Source organism: Gavialis gangeticus, unplaced genomic scaffold, assembly GCF_001723915.1.
Source record: "Gavialis gangeticus isolate Ggan-Ray unplaced genomic scaffold, GavGan_comp1, whole genome shotgun sequence".
In the NCBI taxonomy this organism is placed as follows: Eukaryota; Metazoa; Chordata; order Crocodylia; family Gavialidae; genus Gavialis; species Gavialis gangeticus.
The window spans coordinates 127,470,922-127,488,341 of NW_017729024.1; the positions used below are offsets into that span (position 1 = coordinate 127,470,922).

Consider the following 17,420-nt stretch of genomic DNA (forward strand, 5'->3'; position numbering starts at 1 on the left):
CCCCATGCTGCCGTTGGGTGTAAGCCATGTGCAAATCCCACCCCCAGTCCACAACCCTGTGCTGCCATGTGCAAGCCCCCCCCCCCACTCTGGCTCCAGTATTTTTAGATAACCAGCATTTTCATATTACCAGCATCCAGCATTCCCCACTCATGCCAGATAACGGAGATTATACTGTATTATTTTACTGAGATGATATGGACAAGGAAACTCAACTAATTTTTGCGTAAAGAAAAATATGGAGTATCTATATATAAATTTGGGGAAAGTCTTACCCTATTGCACCAACTTGAAGCTGTCAGAACATTTACTGGCAATTTCCTCATGACTCTGAACATTATTGTTCTACCATCTACAGTCACAACCTGCGAATACAAACAAACTGTATATAAAAGGCTGACCATCCAAATTAAGCATCTTTACTACTTCTATTTAAGTAAATCGTAATACTAAATAATCTAAGGCTACACCTACACAGGCATGTACAAATATTCAGTTTTTACTATGAGAGTTGCTACTCTCCCAGTAGAAGCCATGGGTGTACAGATGTTCAAGATTTTTCTCCCTGTGCAAAAATGGCCACTCCAGAAGAAAAACCTGAGAGCAACTCAAGTTAAATCACTCCCAGGATAGTTTTCCCTGGGATAGCAAATGTCTGTATACATCCCCCTCTGAGAAAAGCCACAATAGTCCTTCAACATCCATAGGTGCTTTGCTCCTTCCCTCCTCCCAAAGATAGCAAAGTTCTCAGGCAGGACTCCACTGCTCCAGCAGACCAGAAAGCAGAACATAACCCTCCTTCACAATCCCCACTCTGTGCTGCAGAGACGCAAAGGCTGATCCTGAGCAGTCCAGGTCAGTCAGTCAGGGCTGCCTTACTGCCATCTGTTTCCAGGCAAACTAGGGGAGCCAGAAGAGCATGCCTAGATGCACACACAGGGATCCTCTGGCTGCACAGCCAGCACTGCAAGCTCTCTGCTCTTCAAGGGCTCAGCATTCAAATGTCTGTTCAGGCACCTCCAGTTAAGTTTTTGGGTTTTGTTTTTTTTTTTTTGTTTTTTTTTACCAGGAAAACAAACAAGGAAAAATTATCTTAGATCATCTGAACATGCGATGCAGCCTCAGCTATCTCTGGTACCAGCAGTTCTGGCAGAATACTATAGCCCAGAGGTGGACAAAATATGGCTCAAGGGCTGGATCCAATCTGCCAGGCCATTCTATCTGGCCCGCAGGGCCCCTAAAAAATTTAGAAAAGTAGTATTTATTTGCTCCTGGCTGCCTGTTAAAGATGACAGGAGCCAGAGGCAGTAGGACCTAGAAGAAGCCAGTGGCAGGACCCAGCAGCAAGGCCTGCCCAGCCCCACCCCACCCCCAACCAAAAGCCCCTGCCTAGCACCAGAGGGGAAAATGCAGCCCTCGACAGCTTGCCAAAATTCGGTAAGTGGTCCTTCACCCAAAATAACTGCCCCTTCCTGCTATAGCCTGTACTGACAAGCCACCAGACAACATGCACACCTATATGCCTCTGACAGCTCCTCTACAGCAGCTGTGCTTTTAGTGGGAAGTGCACTCTGGGAAGGCACCAGCTGAAAAAGGGACCACTGTGGCCAGCTGAAAGTGCAGAAGCATTTTCACATGCCTTCCACTGCCTGCTCAGCAATGGCAGAAGCTTTCTTTGTTCAGACAGCTGTGTTGCTGCAGAGGACTTTGTGTGTGTGTACTCTTTAAGCTCTGCTGGCAGAACTGCACAATGCAAGCTAGGCCTAACACCATCCCACTTCCCACCAGATCAGCAGGATCTGATTGTAATTTATCAGAAACTAAAAACAACACAAGGTGTTAAAATTACCACACCTCACAAACATCCAGCACATACTTATCAAAGAAAAAAATATATCAATACCCATTTTGCAAGAGGAAAGGACTAAACTTAGCAGAACAGGCCATGTTTAGGTGCCAATTATCTGAAAATCCTAAAACTCAGAGATAAGATAAAGAAGCTATATTATAGCACCTCTAGCTGTGAGGAGAAAGCACAATTTCACAGTAATACTATAACACCATCAAGTTTTCAAGGACCCTGCCATCTGACTCTGTGGCACATTCAATAATTCAACAACTGGTAAAGAAACCTAGTCTGTTCCTGAGTAACTGGACAGCAGTCAATTAAGGAACAACTTAAAGACAGGCATTTGCCAATCTGAGACTGTTGCTAGCAGTTTCAGCCAGAAAAAGAGAAGCCATGTGGCATAAAACCCACTTTCTATCCAACAACCAGCAAGCAGAGCAACATCAGTTTCCTTCAAGCTCCCACAGTTGTTAAAGCTACACAGCCATCTACTCCCCCCTCCCCCTGCCGGGCCCACCCAAGTGTCACCTCGGGAGCCCCGCGGCAGTGGGGGTAGGGTAGAGCTGTGCCACCTGCTGCTGCCGGGCAGACAGGGGGCGCGGGGCGTCCGAGGGACAGGAGCAGGGCGGGGAGCCCCGAGCCCACGTCCTCCCGCTCGGCTCCGCGCCCCGCCTCCCCATTTCGAGTGGGACCTTCACCCGCCGCGAGGGCGATGCCCAGCCCGACCCCGGGCTTCAGCGGGGCCCAGCGCAGCGCCGGGAGCTCCGCCGCTGGAGCTGGCACCGGGGACAGGCCGGAGATAAGCGGCAGCAGAGGCCAGCCCGGGCCGCGAGGTAGGGCGGCGGCTACAGGGAAACCAAAGCCCAGGCGCCCCCCAGCACCCACCGCGGAGCCGCGCGCCCCCTTCCGCAGCAAGGAGCTGCGCCCGCGCATTCGCAGGCGAGCGGCGAAAACTACCTGCCCCGCCACTTCCGCTTCCTCCGCAGATCCATGTCTTCCTTCCGGGCAGCTCCATCCCCACAGCCCTTGGGTTCTGACTGCTGCAACAGGCCCGGCCACGAGCTCCAGTCCCGGCTTCCTCCCATCATCCTTTCCCCCACCCCCAAGAGGACAAAAAGGCCGGAAGCAGAGGCGACGGTGGCTACTTCCGAGGGGCGGAACCAACGTGCCGGACGTAGCTCTACCCGGAGCTGTTTCGTGGCTGGACTGGCCTTTTTGTTCCGCGTGCGGATCTGGGGTGCCCGCGGCCGAGACCTGAGCGTGGGCTGTTGCCGCCGCCGCCGCCGCCATGGTGAGTGCGAGCGCCGGGGCGCCTAGCGGAGCGGGGAAGGTTGCGGGTGCGGGGCAGGGGAGCGGGACAGACCGTGGTCGCGGCCACTGACCTGTCGCCTGTGTCCCGCAGCCGCAGAACGAGCACATCGAGCTGCACCGCAAGCGTTATGGCTACCGCCTCGACCACCATGAGCGGCGCAGGAAGCGGGAGGGCCGCGAGGCCCACGAGCGCTCCAGGAAAGCCAAGAAGCTGATCGGGTTGAAAGCCAAACTTTACCACAAGCAGCGCCACGCCGAGAAGATCCAGATGAAAAAGACGTGCGTTACCCCCCCCCCCCCCAACACCCCCGCGAGTTGCCTGGCCCTGCTCATCCGGGGCTGAAAGCCCAGGAGTAAAACACCTGCTTATTCTGGGGTGGAGGCAGAGCTGACTCCCCCTGCCCCGAGCCTGCAGGGTGCCCGGCGCTGGATGTGCTTCATGTAACAAGCCCTGGGCCTGCTTCTAAGAGCCAGTAGTGATGATAGTACAGACATGGCAGGGAATCAGCTTGCCAGCTGTTCAGATGCTGCCTTGTAGAATAGGTTAACAAAAACTTTAAATGCTGGAGGCTGCAAATGAGAGATGAACGTGGGGGAACCCTGGTCAGACCCAAATTGCACACTCTTCATCATCCACCCTCTCCTCTATGCGATACAGGTCTATTTGATGTGCCAGGGAATGTGGGCCTAGGCCCCCTAGGGCTAACAACACCGCATGGTGCAGGCTACTGGGCAAGCTGGACCTATGATCTGACCCAGTACATGGCAGTTCATATGTAACAAGAAAAGCACAGCACCGTACTTTGAATAGAGTAGGAAACAGCCAGCCTTTTATGTAGTTACATTATTTGGCTCTTAAGATGGTATGGTGCTAGTCTTAAAACAACTCTGTTAGCTTCTTCAACACAACTGAGGAAATAACATCTGGGGTTTTATTCTCTGGGGCCGTTTCATAGCACACATCAAGTACAGTCCATTTTGCTCTTTCTGCTGGAATAACTGGTTACTGTCCTATTGTTTGTGTACAGGACAATGCTCTTTTATTTGCTTTTTCAAAACAAGCTCACTCTGGCTTGCATTTGGCCCCAAATCCTAACCACTGCCTCCACATCTAAGAACAGGAGTCAGGTTCAGTCTGCAGGTTGACTGTTAGTGTTCCTGCAAAATGTAGAATCGTGGATGAAGTGGACAAGTGAAGATTGAGGGAGAACCCCGAGGAACAAACAGGAGTCTATTATGCAATACAGACTGCCTTTAAGACCACTAGGAACTACTTCATAATCCCTAAAAACTGAGTCTCCATGTCTTCTGCACATTCATTGATAAAGAACTCAGTCCGTTTAAGTAAACGTTTGCTGGCTTTGTGCTATGAATTAAGTTATTCTTCAGAACTGGGGTTGACAAAATGAGATCAACAGTTTTAAACACAAATATTGTTTAAGACTGATCCTTAATTATACATGCTTTTTAGCAGAACAAGTTTATCCACATAAGTCACATTTTAAATCCCTGAAATTAATTTCTGAGTACAGATAAAGTTTAACATATAAAGGACAGTAGTTTTACAGTGTGCTTCTCCTTAAAAGTCTCTCTGCATCTCTTGACAATGTTTTCTGAAAGTTGCTTGATTTTCCTTCTAGCATTAAGATGCACGAAAAGAGAAACACCAAACAAAAGAATGATGAGAAGACCCCTGAAGGAGCTATGCCAGCATACCTCCTGGACAGAGAGGGCCAATCCCGGGCTAAAGTCCTTTCTAATATGATCAAACAGAAACGAAAAGAGAAAGCCGTAAGTAATTATACTGACACTCAGATAACAGCTCTTGCTCTTTCTAGTGTCAGTTTCTTTACACTCTGTGAGCAACATCTAAACACTTCTGCAAGTCTGATATCAACTATTTTAAATTGCTGAGAAATGTTTAAGTCTGGAATGAGCATAAGCAGTAACTACCGTTCATAAGTAGTGTGTTAGATGGCACTTTTCTTTTCTACCTTTTTATTAAGGTAATGTGTTTTTGTTTTTTTTTTAAAGAACAAAAGACAAAACAAACAGCAAATCAAACTGGCTCACTGATCAGATTCAGCTGATTGAGACCTGTAACATATTGTCCATACCAACTGTACAGTTTTGTCAAAAGGATTTCAAAAAGTTCAGTTCCTGTGACGCACACAACTATTATGTATTAGAAGTTGGTACAACCTTAGATGTACAAAGGGGAGAGATTGTAATTTCCTTTCAGTAAAACTTTTATTTTATTGTGTGTATGTCTCCTCTGTCACTTCCCAACACTAAAACTCTAACGGTACCATGGTATCTCTTGTAGGGGAAATGGGAGGTTCCTGTGCCAAAAGTTCGTGCTCAGGGAGAAACAGAAGTTCTGAAAGTGATCCGAACAGGAAAGAGAAAAAAAAAGGCCTGGAAGAGGATGGTTACAAAAGTCTGCTTTGTTGGGGATGGCTTTACTCGAAAACCTCCCAAATATGAGCGATTTATTCGACCAATGGTAAGTTACATATGTGTATTTGGGCATTCCTGTAGTATTGAATTGCTATGCTATTTATCATTATCAAGGCTTCCCTTTGTCTTCTGTGATATACAGCTAAAACTGTCCTATATCAGGCTCATTTCTGTTATTGTTTGTGGCAATCTACATTTGCCCTTGCTCTGATAAGTGCTGATCATAAAGGCTTTTTCTGATCTTTAATGTTTTTAATGCTATGAATTCTTATTTGAAATCTCAAGGTTTATCTTGTGAATCGTGTATACCTAACAGTGAAAACATTGTGTGGATTTTGTGGCACTCTGGCTGAGAATCTCTATTCTAAACTCTTACCTGGCAATGTATGAAGCTAGAGGAGGTTAAGAAAGAAGCTTTGAAATCTGCTGTGAGGAGATGCTTGAGAACATTAAAATCAGCCATATACATAGAGACAAATGGCCTCCTTTCAAGAGACAGTTCACCTGGTCTCTCTTCCTAGTTCTGCCACTGGCCTGCTTGGGTACTTTTAGACAGGTCATTCCCCACCTCCCAGTAGGTATAAAATGGGGTTAAAAATACCTGCCTTCTAAGGAGCTCTGACATATTTGGAAATGCTGTATAATTAGGGAGAAGCTTGTCTCAACCTGTTGCTCACAAACCAGAAGGAATTGGTTGAGAATGTGTGAGGGAAGGTAACTTGGGTGATAGTGCCAAAAATGATTAAGTTCAAGATCATAAGATAATCAACAGAACGAGGACACTGCTCTTCAGAAAAGCAGGCTAGCCCACCAGTTCCCTGACCTTGTTACAAGCAGAGGAAATTCAGGTTGGAGATTAGGAGGAACTTTTTGACCAGGAGGGTGGTTAAGTACTGGAACAGGCTACCTCGAGAAGTAGTGGAATCTCCATGCCTGGAAATTATCAAGAGCAGACTGTACAGGCACTTGAGTGGGATGGTTTAGCCAGGAATGATCCTGCCATGAGTAGGGGACTGGACTGGACTGGATTGGATGACCTGGTGAGGTTCTTTCCAGCCTGCAGAATACTTTCTTTGCTTTCTCCCTGTGCTAATTTAAAAGGAGATATAAATGCATCACTTCAGATGCCAGCATATCACCCCCAAGAACTTGTATCTGATTATTTTATCACAATTTAACAAATCTGGTATCTTTAAAATAGGTGATTTTTAGTTTTAATTTACAGCACATTTCACTGTTTTTCAGTAATACCTGGAAATAGAAAAAGTTAGGGAAATAAATGTGATTTGAGTGGAGCTTAACTTTTTAGCAACGGCTTTAAGAATTTTGTGTGCCACTAAACTGCTCTAACGTTTGTCACAGGGTTTACGTTTCAAGAAGGCTCACGTAACTCATCCTGAACTTAAAGCTACCTTTTGCCTGCCTATCCTTGGTGTAAAGAAAAATCCCTCTTCTCCTCTGTACACAACTTTGGGTGTAATTACCAAAGGTACAGTCATAGAAGTGAATGTGAGTGAGCTTGGTCTCGTGACACAAGGTGGCAAAGTTATCTGGGGTAAGTATCCAGCCAGTAGCTATCAGCTACATTGTATAAGTGGTCTTGAAACTTAAGAAGAAGAATAAAGGGCAAGGAAAAAGCTTGCTGTCTTTGATTGGGAGTCCCAGAAGCAGGCAGCTTCCCTGCCTATCCTCAAATACCTGTTGGCAACTGCAAAAGAACAACAATAGTAGATGTAATTTCTAATAAATATTGATTCTGAAATTTGTCTTAAGCATGTTAGTCTTAAATAAATTGGCACTTAAAGCTTACGGCTTCAATGTTAGCAATGCGATAAGTGTAAAATATTTTACATAAGTAAAATTAAATATGCATCTTTCTTTCTTGGACCTAAGTTCTGGGTTGCTTCCTTAGCTGTGTGACATTGACAGATAGCCTCATTTCTGCAGTTAAGCACATGAATAATTTGACACAAGAGTTCCACTGAAATCAGTATAACTAACTCAAAGTGGATAAAGCAAAGCCTTTGTACAAGTCTTTATATGACTGGGGCTGGTTATGAAGTTGTTACAAATGGGGTGGACCTGGTAGGTAAGATGCTGTTTCTTCAGTGCGATTTAAAATAGGTATTCTGAGGGTCTAATTATTGTTGTAGAATTTGGATGGGTGTTGTTAAGTAAACTAGAAAAATATAAATTTGAAGATCAGTGCCTAACACAATCAAACAGCAGTTTTAGCATAGTGTCTTAGAGCAGGAGTCTCTTTAGACCAGTGTTTCTCAACTTTTTCCAGCCCAAGGCACACTTACATTAACACATTTCGTGTAGCACACCTGTTAAGGCATTCCTCAGCCCCACACTTCTGAGCTTATTGTAGCTCATTGCCATGGCAAAATTCTGTGATACACCTGTTAATTTGTGACAGCACACAGGCTGGGAAAGTCTTAGACTAGAATGGAATGTTTGTAGAGAGGACTTTGGCAGATTAAGATGCTCAAATAATACTGTATTTTTAAGTATATAAGTGGGGTTTGCAGCCCAATTTTGGCCTCTGAGAATGTAACCTCAACTTATACACTGTACCATCTTCTCCTGCAAGTGGCACCAGGCTCTGTGCTCAGCTAGCACAGCCCAGGCAGCTGTGCTCATAGGGGAAGGGGTTGGGCTGGCATGGCCCCATCCCCTGTGAGCAGCACACCAGCCAAGCACTAAGCCTGGCCCCATCCAGTGAGTGGCACTGCCGTGTCCTGACTCCAGCCTCATTCCCTTTGAGCAGCATCAGGCTTGGCAGCACTGCTTGCAGGAGATATGAGTGTCAGTGCTCAGCCCTAGGGGATGGAGCTGTGCCAGCTAAGCCCAGCCCCTGTGAACAGCACGTCCCCAGCTGAGTGCCGAGCCCGGTACCACTCACAGAGGATGGGGAATGGGGCTGAGCTCAGCACTCAGCTGGGGACATGCTGCTTGTTGGTGCAGCCTCATCCCCTGCAACGAGCACCAGGCTTGTAGGGGATGGGGCCATGCCAGCTGAGTGCTGAGCCCAGCCCTGTCTGCTGCTAGCAGCGCTGCCAAGCACTAAGCCCAATGACACTTGCAGGGGATGAGGCTGGGCTTGGTGCTCAGCCATGCCACTCGCAGCAGACAGGGCCGAGCTTGGGACTCAGCTCCTGCAGCTCAGGCAGCACTGCTGACAGGGGCTGGGCTGTACCAGCCAAGCCCAGCCACAGTTTATACACCGTGCGTATGAAAATCCTAGCTTTCCTAACTTAAGCCGAGGTTGAGTTAACTTACCACATTTCATGGTGTATAATTTTCTGTTGGAACAGGAGCTATTGGAAAACAATGTGATTTAACTTCACTCCCAACTCCCTTTTTGTCCCCTTCTTTAGGGAAATATGCACAAGTAACCAACAACCCAGAAAATGACGGCTGCATCAATGCACTTCTGCTTGTCTGAGTGGCATTTCAGACGATTAAATACTGCACCCAGACTCTTGTAAAGGTGTAGGTAGAACTTCCTGAAAAAGTTTTAGAGCTTCTAAATGAACAAGAATTTGTTGAACCCATGAAGAGAGCGGATGCTGAACAACTTAAGTTTTTGAAAAACTACAACGATGAAAGCTCGATGATGATGGGTCCATTGACCAATGCCAGAATAAATTCTCAGTTTTTCTGTTTTGGGTTTTCAGTTTGTTCTAAATTTATTTTTCAGGTTTCTGTAATTAACTGAAACTGGTAATTTTTTTTCTGCAATAGGTGACTTGAAGTGCTAGTGTAATCTGGAAAAGAATTCAAATCTGAGTGGTGATCTTGCCACTGGGACATAAGGGACAAACAGCAGAGCTGTGCAAAACAGCCGTGTTTCATTTTGGATTTGGCTGTTTTGTTTCGGCCAGTGATTCGTTTCGGTGTTTTGGATCACCATTCCATTTCAATTCAGCCGAATCAGTTTCAGAGTTTCAGCTCTGTTTCAGCACTAATTTAGAATTTCAGATCGGCCAGGGAGACGCAGGCATGGCTGGGCAGCTGCAGATTCTCCTACAGCTCCTTTGGCTGTGCCTGCCTCTCTCCGGGCAGGGGGAGCCATGAGAGAAACCCCCATAGCTGCCCGGCCCCAGCCTCCCAGTACTTTAAAAGGAGGGCTGCAGTGGACTCTTCCTATGGGTGCCTCCAAAAATTCCCAAAGTGTTTTGGATGGTTTCGTTTAGTTTTGAAGCCTTCCTTTTCATTTGAGATTTGGTATTTCAGGCACCGAAACACCTCCGAAATGAAATGGCTGCTGAAATTTTGCACAGCCCTAGCAGACCGTTTACCACCTCCAACCAGTTCATATACTAAGCTAAAGGGATCTTTAAGGGAAGAAAACAAACTACAGTTTTCAGGAAGAGTCCAAATGAGGTATCAATGATAGCTAGGCAACTCTAGATAATGGTTTGTGGAAGAACTACAGTATGTGCAGGGAGCATGTTACCACTTCTCCAATAAATTCAATTAGGGTGAAACTCAATTCAGCAGACTAGTACATCCCATATTCCAAAGGTATTCTGGAGAAGGAAAGGAGTGCAATCTATTCTCACACAGCTCAGGTCAGAGTTATAGCTAGGACAGTATTATCCCTCTTAAAGATATTTGCAAAAGGTTGTTTTTCTATTGCTAGGAGCTGGTTCTCTGGAGAAAGGATCATAAGTAATGATCTAAACCAGTGGTTCCCAACCTCTTTAGATCATGGACCAGCATACTGCAGACCGGCAGCCAACTGTGTATAAAAAAAAGGTTGGCTGCCAGTCTGCAGTATGCCAGTCACTTCTGGATTTCCAGTCTGGCAGCCTACCCTTCCTGGCCCAGGGGTTGGGAACCACTGGTCTAGACTACAGCTAGTTTTGGAATAAATCATTAAATAACTTTCTCTGTGTTTTTGTCAGAGTTAATATGCTTTGACCAAAGATCACTTAACAGAACTCCTTCAAATCAGGTTTGGGCTAGGATGATGGTTCTCATATTTGTTAGACTTGGCACCCCTCAGAAAATACCAGCTTAGTTTTCATTCATTTTTTGATGATAGGGAAAAAAAAACAGTTCTTTTATAAAGAACTCCAGAAAAACACTACAGGCCAGTGTGTGAGATTCATGGATTTCTATATGAAACCTCTGGGTTTATTTGGCGCATCATGTTTGTACACTAAACACTGTATAGTCTTCCAGTTGAACCACTGGACTAGGAGGTAAAAACTGAAGTTACTTGCAGATCCTTCTACCTGCTTAAAGAATCTGTGTTGAATAGAAAGCACTGCAGGAAACAACCATAAGCAGTAAGATGCATGACCAGATACACATGATAACACCTTTGGCTTTTCAGTCTGTACCTCATGTTCTCCACAACTATATGCCTTCTCTATCACTTAAAATAAAAAAGCAGAGGTACTTCTGAAAAAAAGGGCTATCAGGCATACTTGCCACGTACCACTGCATATGACTTAAATAGTTACTGTTTCCAGCACTGAGATAATGGTGAAGCTAGACCTTCTGCAGTACAAAGTGAAAAAAATGCCACAACCCTGCAAACATGCACACATACTTCAATTTCATTAGTCTACAATCCCACTCTCAAAGAGGTATGTCCAACTTGAAACTTATTTTTTGCAGGCAAGGGATAATCTCAGCCCAATACAAATACCAATACTTAACGCTGAAACAACAAGCGAACTGAAATGTTTTAAATTACAAAGGCTGTTGTGCAAAGTTCTCTCTTCTCTCTTGCACTGACAGACTTAAATTCATTTGTCTGAAAAAGGAGTTCTGGTCTTTGGGGAGGGGGAGGGAGGCATCTTACCAGTCCAGTGTATTACCTAGCATCAGGTTTCTGAATTGCAAACAAATTTCGAGCAAACTTGGTTCATGCAACAAAAGAACAAAGTGACATGACTCGTTTGAACATGACTATAAGCAAATTTCTTTCTAAAAAGCTATTTTATCAAGATGTATACTCCCTGGTCCCAGGCCTTCCCACTCATCTGAAACGCTAGTGATTTTTTAGATCTTCACATACAGGATGCCATCAAAAATTAGACAAGCATGTTTTTCATGTAGTTGGAGTTCCCACAGGTAAGACCCACCACCTCTAAAGCAAGAATAACCAGTTGCTGTACTATAAACACGACTACAGTTGGCTGCATAATGCCTAGTGGACCAATCTAATCATGAAAATATTTATTGTTTAGCAGAGGGCACTTGAGTACTGAAACAAGAAAAAAAAAACCTCACAAAATATAAGTTTAATTACTACTTTGAAACATTCCAAAAAGCAAGACAATACTAAAAAGGAAAAACAAAAATACTATAACAAGACTTAACACAGTAATTAGAATAGCAACACATTTTCCGTAAGATTTATAAACATAGTACAAGTTTATAAAACACCTAACAGCACACTTCAGAAAATAAGTTTAAAACATCTTATTGGAAATAAAATTTGAAAATGCTATCACTTAGAATGGAGCACAGAAGCGGATTACATGGACTATTTATTGCTTGCTTATGCATAACAGGAAGTGTGATGGTGCACAAAACAGCAAATGGTAAGGGATAGGCAAGCAGCATTTGAAAGAGCTAAAAGCATTTCTGAAGATATGAAAAACCTTTTCATGTGACGAATTCTGAAAAGCATGAAAACAGCAAACAAGAATTCTGCGTGAAATGGGAAAAAGTCATTAAACAGGAAAGAATGCAAGAGGCAAAGTAATTCCTGATTAACAATACAATAGACATTTGAACAAACAGGTTCAAATATGAAACTATTTATCATTCAAGTGTGAGCTGAGGCCACAATTTAATGTTCTATAAGCTCTATTCCTAGACTAAACAAAGACTAGAATAATACTGCTTGCTTTATTTCTACAGGCATTGTTCCACAGGATGTTTTAATAACATTTGGTACAAACTGTATAAAGTCATACAATGTTTTAATTATTGATTGCTGGTGCAGTAAGACCTTAAAAATTGTGTAACAGTACAATGCTAATAAGCAAGTTAGACAACAAGAAGTATATTGTCCAAGCCTAAAAAAGGCTAATTTCTCCAACTTAAACTCTTCATTGACCTAATTTGTTGTCAACTTGGAGACATTCTCCTTGCTTTAACAAGCAGAAGGTATAGACTGTGATGCAATTTTCTGTGCCACATTCATCTTTTTTTTCAGCACCCAGGTAATATTAGCTGAGGGGGGTCAACACCAAAATAATTCCTTTGCAGAAGTAACTGCACTAATTGGTTCAAAATTATTGGTACAATCTTATTAGGCAAAAGGGTCATCAGGTAGTAGCAGAGTGGCTACAAATAGGCTACAAATTCCTACTTATCCATTTGTTGGATATGTTCTGTTTTCCAAACAATCAGGCTATTATTCATCTCATCTCAGTTATACTGGTTGAAATACCAATGTAGTGGCATTTTGGGTGAGGTACTCAGAGTTTATACCAGTTTAAGTGAGATCAGATTCAGCATCTAGATCTTGTCTCTTGCCACAACTGAAATCAATAGTAGAATTCCAGTAGACTTCAGTGGAAGCTACAATTGGTCCCAGTAGCATTACTACATTTTTTTTTCGAATTCAAAAATCAAGAGATGTCTAAAAGAGGGCATCCTAGCATAAAAGCCAGATATGTAGTAGCCATAAGAAAGTGTAGAAAGGAAGGAACCAAATAAGTGTACTGACTTTCCTTTACTTACACAAAATAACAGCATATGCAGCATATGTAATCTGAAAAACTGATGAGCACCAGACAATCTAGAAATAACTGAAAGAGTTAGGACCCAATTATAATTATTTTTTATAAAAGTGCCTTTAATTAAAGGAGATACTTTTGTATCAGCTGATGTACTCGTAAGAATTACTGTTTAGCAACATTTAATTCCTCGCAGCTCTATCTTCTGCTTGTTAAAAGTTTACTATTTGTGAAAACCATCTCTTTAGTCTGACCCCACCAGCCCTTAAGTAGTCCAACCCTTGGTGATGCAACAAAAATGTAACATTTTTCAACCACCACTTTGCCTAATTTTACAACACATCTTAGCACTAAAAGGGAAGCCACAGTATACATAATTGAAGGTTCTTGCGATGTGCTTTATAGAAAATGTTTAATTGGTTTTAGAAATGCTGAAGGTTCACTTGAATGTATTTATTTACAAATAATCATGGAAAGTTCTGTTTACACTTCTCATCCACAAAGTTAATATACAACAACTGTACACTGACAGGAAAAGTTACAAAGTGCAACATTCCAAAAAATCCAAATTAAACTCAATGATTCCATGCACCCCACACCCAGAAGTCAAGCAATACACCCTGCTAAAAACCTGCACTCTTTTAAAGTGAGTCAAAACAGATTAAAAAGAAGATAGTGTTGTTTCACCAGCTGAAGTAAGAAATAAGAAAATATCTAAAAAGTTAAACTGTACAGCCATAAAATCAAGACAGATTCTTACAATTGTTTCAGAGGATAAAAATTAAAAGACTGTTAAAGTTATTCAAGTGAACCTTTTATTTATAAATCCTAAAAGAAATAGTTACCTTTGTTTGAGACCTTTTGGATCTTTGTGTAGCCAAGTACCTTTTTTTTCCTTTCCATGCACACACCACTATTCTTATTTATTCCTGAGTTTTTATCCATTATTCAAAGGAGCTTCATTACTGGAAAAAAAATAAATGGCAATTTTTAAAATAGCTGATATATAAAGTTGCAATTTGAATCAAATTGTTGGATGCCAAGAGGTACCTCTGAAAAAGGGACTAATGAAGGATAGTGAGAAACGTGTATAAATTATCTTGTTTTTTTTCCCTGCCTGCCTTGTCTGTCTTAACACTACATGCTTGGTTCCCCCTCAAGAAACTATGAAACTGGAAAACCTTTATCCCTAGACTTATATTGGAGTTAAGGGCACTACTGTTTTTCATCTAATTGCAACAATTTCCTGGTAACTATATGAAGACAAAGGATTTGGCCTCAAGGACATTTGCTGCAGCCTTCACTAAACTTTGAAGTTAAAACAATAAAGTGTCAAAATCGATGGCTCACAAGAGTCAACATCTGAAGGTACAACTTTTAACAGCTGCCAAACATATCCACTGTGGAAAATGTGTGGTGCCGCTCCCATTCAGCCCACTTCTAAACAAAAATTCACAACTTATTTTCTGTAACATGGCACAAATAAGTGATCAAGAATCTATTTAGCACATGTACGTAGCTGGGAAGGAGGTCAAATAGTTCTGTAACTGTGGGGGGTATAACCACACACACACGATGCTGCAAAACTAATCCTTAGCAAACATACATTGGGAAACTTGTTGTTTATCATATAAACTTCATTAAAACTCAACTGAAAAGCTTCATTATTGAGCTACATTACCATAGCGCACAATATGAGACTTTATTTTGGTTGTGCTTCATATCAGTGACTTAGCTGCTATCTTTCAAATAATTATCAAATTAGTGGTTTGGAATTAGGGATGGAAAAGGTGAGCTCACCTAAAAAAAGTATTAAAAATGGTTAGTACTGTTCATGCTATTTTGGGGCTATCAAGTTACATGGGTATGTCCTGCATGTGCATTCATTTTGAGATCCATAATTGTGCCAGGTTACTTTTGTTTACTATATTCTCTGTTAGTACATATGGTATTTCGCCTTCTGTCCTGTTAATCTTTTCAGATAGCAAATGCAATTTTATAAACATCAAGGTGAAATTCTGGCCTTCCTGAAGTCAATGGAAAAAACTGCCAATAACTTTGCTGGGGACAGAATTTCACTGCTCACAGTTCTTAGAAAAAAAAGCTTTTAAAGGCAAGTTGTTGCTTTATTAACACAGTTTTATGTTTATTCAGTATCTATCCTTTATAAAAGGAGGAGACTGGCCATTTACTTTCATACCCTGATGAAGCTCAACATGTAGTGGTTAAAAATTCAAGAGAAGTTAAGGAAAGGTGGTGAATCCCAAAGGGAAATCCAACCCAATTTTTTAAACGTGTGTGTATCCTGTCTCCCACATAGTTAAATAATACCCTATCGTTTCAAACAAAATAACTTTCTTACAAATAGGTGGATTAAATAATACTTCATTTTAAGCTGGTTTTCCTTTCTTCTTGGGTGGCCCTTTGTATCCTTTGGCCTTTCTTCGCAAGTTCCTCCGATCTACTATTGGTACCTCAATTTCTGCTTCTTCTGAGCTGCTGTCAGCAGTTCTCTCTGCTGCTGTCTGTGTATACTGATCCGTCTGCTCTGCAGACTCTTCAGACTGCTCTTCTGATTGGTTCTTTTGCCCTTCTGAATGTTGCTGGAATGAGACATCCTCAAGTTCAACCACTATCAAAGAACTCTGACCAAGAACAACAGGGGCCTCCTGGGAGTCGTGCCCTACTTCCTCATTTTGCTCTTCCAACGAAGAAGTGGTTTTGGGCGACACATTTTCAGAAACTGATTCCTCTGGTGGTTCAGTTATCACAGAGTTTGGAAGGCCATTGTCTGATGGTTCTTCCTTTGATGCTGAAGCAACAGTGTTTGCACTTTCAACAGATGATTTCTTCCTTTCAACTTCTTGTTGCTCTTCTTCACTTCCCTCTTTTCCCACAGGTGTATTTTCTTCTGGCAGTATTTCTGAATCTACTGCATTCAAAACCTGGGGGAAGATCAAACATACTGAAATCAATGGAACAACTCAGGCTCTTAAGATGTAAGGTACCAACTACTTTTGAACTTACAGCCATTTCAAAAGGCAGATGAAGCACTCAGTAGTTCACAAGAGTGGGCAATGTTCATCTAATTCTCTCCTTCATTTGGACCTGGGTTCTGATTAAAGATATTGTCCCTAATTTTTCTTACTTAAAAGAATAATAAATTCAAAGGATTCCTGAGGTACAAGGGGAATATTTTGAAATGAATGCTCAAGAAATATGAATATCTGACATTCCAATAATTATCACTCTGTTGGCTGTAATATTACCTGTGCCCTTAAAACCATATAGTTCTTATGACATGGGTCTTTATATTTCATTGGTTTGTGTATTTTACCAGCAAATAATTGCAGTCTTCATTTATATATTTTACTCTTACCCATTCATTTTATAAAATCTAACGAATGAGCAGAAATGAATGAACCATAGAGGGGTTTTTGTTTTATTTTTAATCATACCATTTTCCTAGTATTTGAGCATTGCTAGAATAAACTGAACCAAAGCCTTTTTTCCTCAATTATAATGGATACTGACTTACTTCCTACTGAATGCTAGTAAAACAATAACAATTTTAAAAATAATTTATATATAAAGATGCAATTTGAATCAAATGTGTTGGATGCCAAGAGGTACCTCTGAAAAAGGGATTATAAGGGATAATCAGAAACATATATAAATAATTTTGTTTTTATTCCCGTCTGGCTTGTCTATCTTAATGAAAGCAGTCTCACTTTATTCTGTTTATGGACCTTTGTCATCTGGTCTGATAACTGCTCTTGCATTTACTTCACCTTATCTGATGCAGTGTCTTCAGAAGATTTTGCAGAAGAATCCAGGATTAATGGAACGAACACAGTTAAAGGTTCTTCTTCTGGACTGTCAGACTGCAGTTTTGATTCACCATCTAGAACTTCATTAGTGTTTTCTTCTTCGGCCATAAGGGATGTCTTGATGGATTCTTCTGTTAGCTCCCCATTGAGTGTTTCCTAAAATAATATTTATGAAGTCAAGCCAGTGCACTAGAACAGGGGGTGTCAACCAGGGGTACACATACACCCAGGGGTACTTGAGAAGGCCCTAGGGAG

At 42.2% G+C, this 17,420-nt stretch overlaps 3 protein-coding genes across 5 annotated transcripts in view; 1 reads left to right on the forward strand and 2 right to left on the reverse strand.

The window, feature by feature from the left end:
• Positions 1-2,797, reverse strand: part of GFM2 (G elongation factor mitochondrial 2) — a 29,230-nt gene extending 26,433 nt beyond the window's left edge. For both annotated transcript variants that reach the window (XM_019517689.1, XM_019517690.1), the window contains exons 1-2: positions 2,735-2,797; positions 276-365 (exon numbers count right to left, since the gene is read on the reverse strand). In XM_019517689.1, the coding sequence (XP_019373234.1) occupies positions 276-365; positions 2,735-2,782 (138 nt within the window). In that variant the 5' untranslated portion in view covers positions 2,783-2,797. The remainder of the gene's footprint in view (positions 1-275; positions 366-2,734) is intronic.
• A 230-nt stretch (positions 2,798-3,027) lies between these two features.
• On the forward strand, positions 3,028-9,291 carry NSA2 (NSA2, ribosome biogenesis homolog). Its single transcript, XM_019517691.1, has 6 exons — positions 3,028-3,140; positions 3,252-3,439; positions 4,801-4,951; positions 5,487-5,666; positions 6,983-7,175; positions 9,004-9,291. Exons 1-6 carry the CDS (start codon positions 3,138-3,140, stop codon positions 9,069-9,071), a joined length of 783 nt encoding a protein of 260 aa, XP_019373236.1. The 5' UTR covers positions 3,028-3,137; the 3' UTR covers positions 9,072-9,291.
• Positions 9,292-11,871: 2,580 nt separating this feature from the next.
• FAM169A (family with sequence similarity 169 member A) overlaps positions 11,872-17,420 on the reverse strand; it is a 79,999-nt gene continuing 74,450 nt past the window's right edge. For both annotated transcript variants that reach the window (XM_019517693.1, XM_019517692.1), the window contains exons 12-13: positions 17,127-17,321; positions 11,872-16,280 (exon numbers count right to left, since the gene is read on the reverse strand). In XM_019517693.1, coding sequence (XP_019373238.1) covers positions 15,726-16,280; positions 17,127-17,321 — 750 coding nt within the window. In that variant the 3' untranslated portion in view covers positions 11,872-15,725. The remainder of the gene's footprint in view (positions 16,281-17,126; positions 17,322-17,420) is intronic.

What these genes read in the sequence shown, in the direction of transcription:
- NSA2 (XM_019517691.1), top strand. An exon ending in AAGATCCAGATGAAAAAGAC is followed by an intron (nt 3,440 to 4,800) that starts GTGCGTTACCCC and finishes TTTTCCTTCTAG; the next exon opens with CATTAAGATGCACGAAAAGA. An exon ending in AGGTGGCAAAGTTATCTGGG is followed by an intron (nt 7,176 to 9,003) that starts GTAAGTATCCAG and finishes CCCCTTCTTTAG; the next exon opens with GGAAATATGCACAAGTAACC.